Source organism: Nicotiana tomentosiformis, chromosome 6 (genome assembly GCF_000390325.3).
Source record: "Nicotiana tomentosiformis chromosome 6, ASM39032v3, whole genome shotgun sequence".
NCBI classification, from domain to species: Eukaryota; Viridiplantae; Streptophyta; class Magnoliopsida; order Solanales; family Solanaceae; genus Nicotiana; species Nicotiana tomentosiformis.
Window position 1 is genome coordinate 31,521,498 of NC_090817.1, and position 1,844 is coordinate 31,523,341.

Consider the following 1,844-nt stretch of genomic DNA (forward strand, 5'->3'; position numbering starts at 1 on the left):
CTTCGTGTGCAGATCAAGGTATTTCCGAGCACGGTGGTTGCTGATTTCTGGAGCTTTATCAGTTCGGAGATTATCGAGGTAGTTGCCTTGGCGTTCGCAGACCTTGACTCTCCTCCTTTATCTCATAGGTGTATTTATATTGTTCTACCTTCCTAGACAGTGTTTCAGTTGTGAGACCATGTTATTGTATAGATGCTCATGTACTCAGTAACACCCGGATTTTGGAAAATTATGTATTGAGTTGCTGTGTTTTCACCCAGTTATTATGAGATTTTATTTACCTAAACCTATTTCAGTATGTTTTGAATTAAAGATGCTTGTATTAGTGAGTTGTCAGCTTGCCTAATATCACGATAGGCGCCATCACGGCACATGTGATTTTGGATCGTGACAAGAACTGACTCAATAGTAGGAGTATTAGAACTGACATCTCTCACAAAGTCTAGATATGCTTCACACCCTTTCTCAACCATTCGTTGCGCCTTCATAAAGGACACAACCATGCTAGGAATATAATCCAATATACCCCTCCACTCCAACCGCGGCAAACCCGGCAAAGCCAATGTCACGGTCTTGGCGTGACAATCTAAAATAACATGATAGGGCGACAACCAGTCCATGCACAAGATTACATCAAAATCTACTAAATGTAGTAGCAAAAGATCAACTCTGGTCTTATAACCACCAATAGTGACTAAATACGACCGATAAACACGGTCTACAACAATAGAATCTTCCACATGTGTGGACACATATACAATATCACACAAAGAATCACGTGATTTATCCAAATATGGAGCAAAGTAAGATGACACATATGAGAAAGTGGATCTCAGGTCAAATAAGACCGATGCATCCCAATAATAGACCGAAACCATACCTGTGATGATAGAATCCAATGCAACCGCATCCATCCTACCAAGAAAATCATAGAAATGAGCCTGGACTCCCCCTCTAGGGCGACCTCTACCTGCATGGCCTCCACCCCTAGCTGGTGGTGCAGGTGGAGCGGCAGCTGGAGCAGCAGCCATGGCATGTGAAATCTGTGGACCCTATAGAATCCGTGGGGCCTGCGTAGTCTGTGGAGGTGTAGATCTCATGAGTCTAGGGAAGTCCCTCACCATATGAATGGTATTACCACACTCAAAATAAGCTCTCGATGGGTCTGGCTGCTGAAACTGACTCTGGTCTGGTCGGCTAGACTGCCACTGAAGGCACCATGTACAGGAGGTGCACTGGACAGTGGCTTAGCAAAAGGTAACTTTAAGACCTCGGAATAGCCGGAGCACTGCTAGTAGCTGGAAGTGCTGAATGAACTGGGCGGCTCACATATCCCCTGTCATGTCGGACTGAAACTGCCGCGTGGCCACCACTAAATCCTCCAGTACCTCGAGGCCTCTTGGCCTCTCTATCCTTCCAGTCCTGACTCCATATACTCTCCAACTTGCGAGCGATCTCCACAACCTGCTGAAAAAGAGTATCCTTCTCCAACACCCGAGCCATATTGAATCTAATACCATAATTGGGCCCCTCGATAAACCTGCAGACTTGATCTCTGACTGTGGCAACCAAAGCAGGTACATGTCGGTATAACTCATTGAATCTGATAGCTTACTCTGACACCGACATAGTCCCCTGATGCAGCTGCTCAAACTCTGTGCGCCATGCATCCCAAAGGGTTTGGGGAACAAACTCGCTCATAAATATCTCTAAAAATTGAGCCCAAGTGAGTGCGGCTGCATCAGCTGACCTATCCTCCTCGCAAGCCTACCACCATCTATATGCTGCTCCAGACAGCTCAAATATAGTAAAGGCAACTCCGCTCGTCTCCACAATACCCATGG

At 46.0% G+C, this 1,844-nt stretch overlaps 1 protein-coding gene across 1 annotated transcript; it reads right to left on the minus strand.

Annotated features, from left to right (window-relative positions):
* Nucleotides 1–287: 287 nt before the first annotated feature.
* Nucleotides 288–1,031, minus strand: LOC138893747 (uncharacterized). The gene has a single exon (XM_070178406.1). It carries the CDS (start codon nt 1,029–1,031, stop codon nt 288–290), a length of 744 nt encoding a protein of 247 aa, XP_070034507.1.
* Nucleotides 1,032–1,844: the final 813 nt, after the last annotated feature.

Excerpts from the sequence above, each read along its gene's own strand:
- LOC138893747 (XM_070178406.1), bottom strand. The coding sequence starts at position 1,031 with ATGGCTGCTGCTCCAGCTGCCGCTCCACCTGCACCACCAGCTAGGGGT.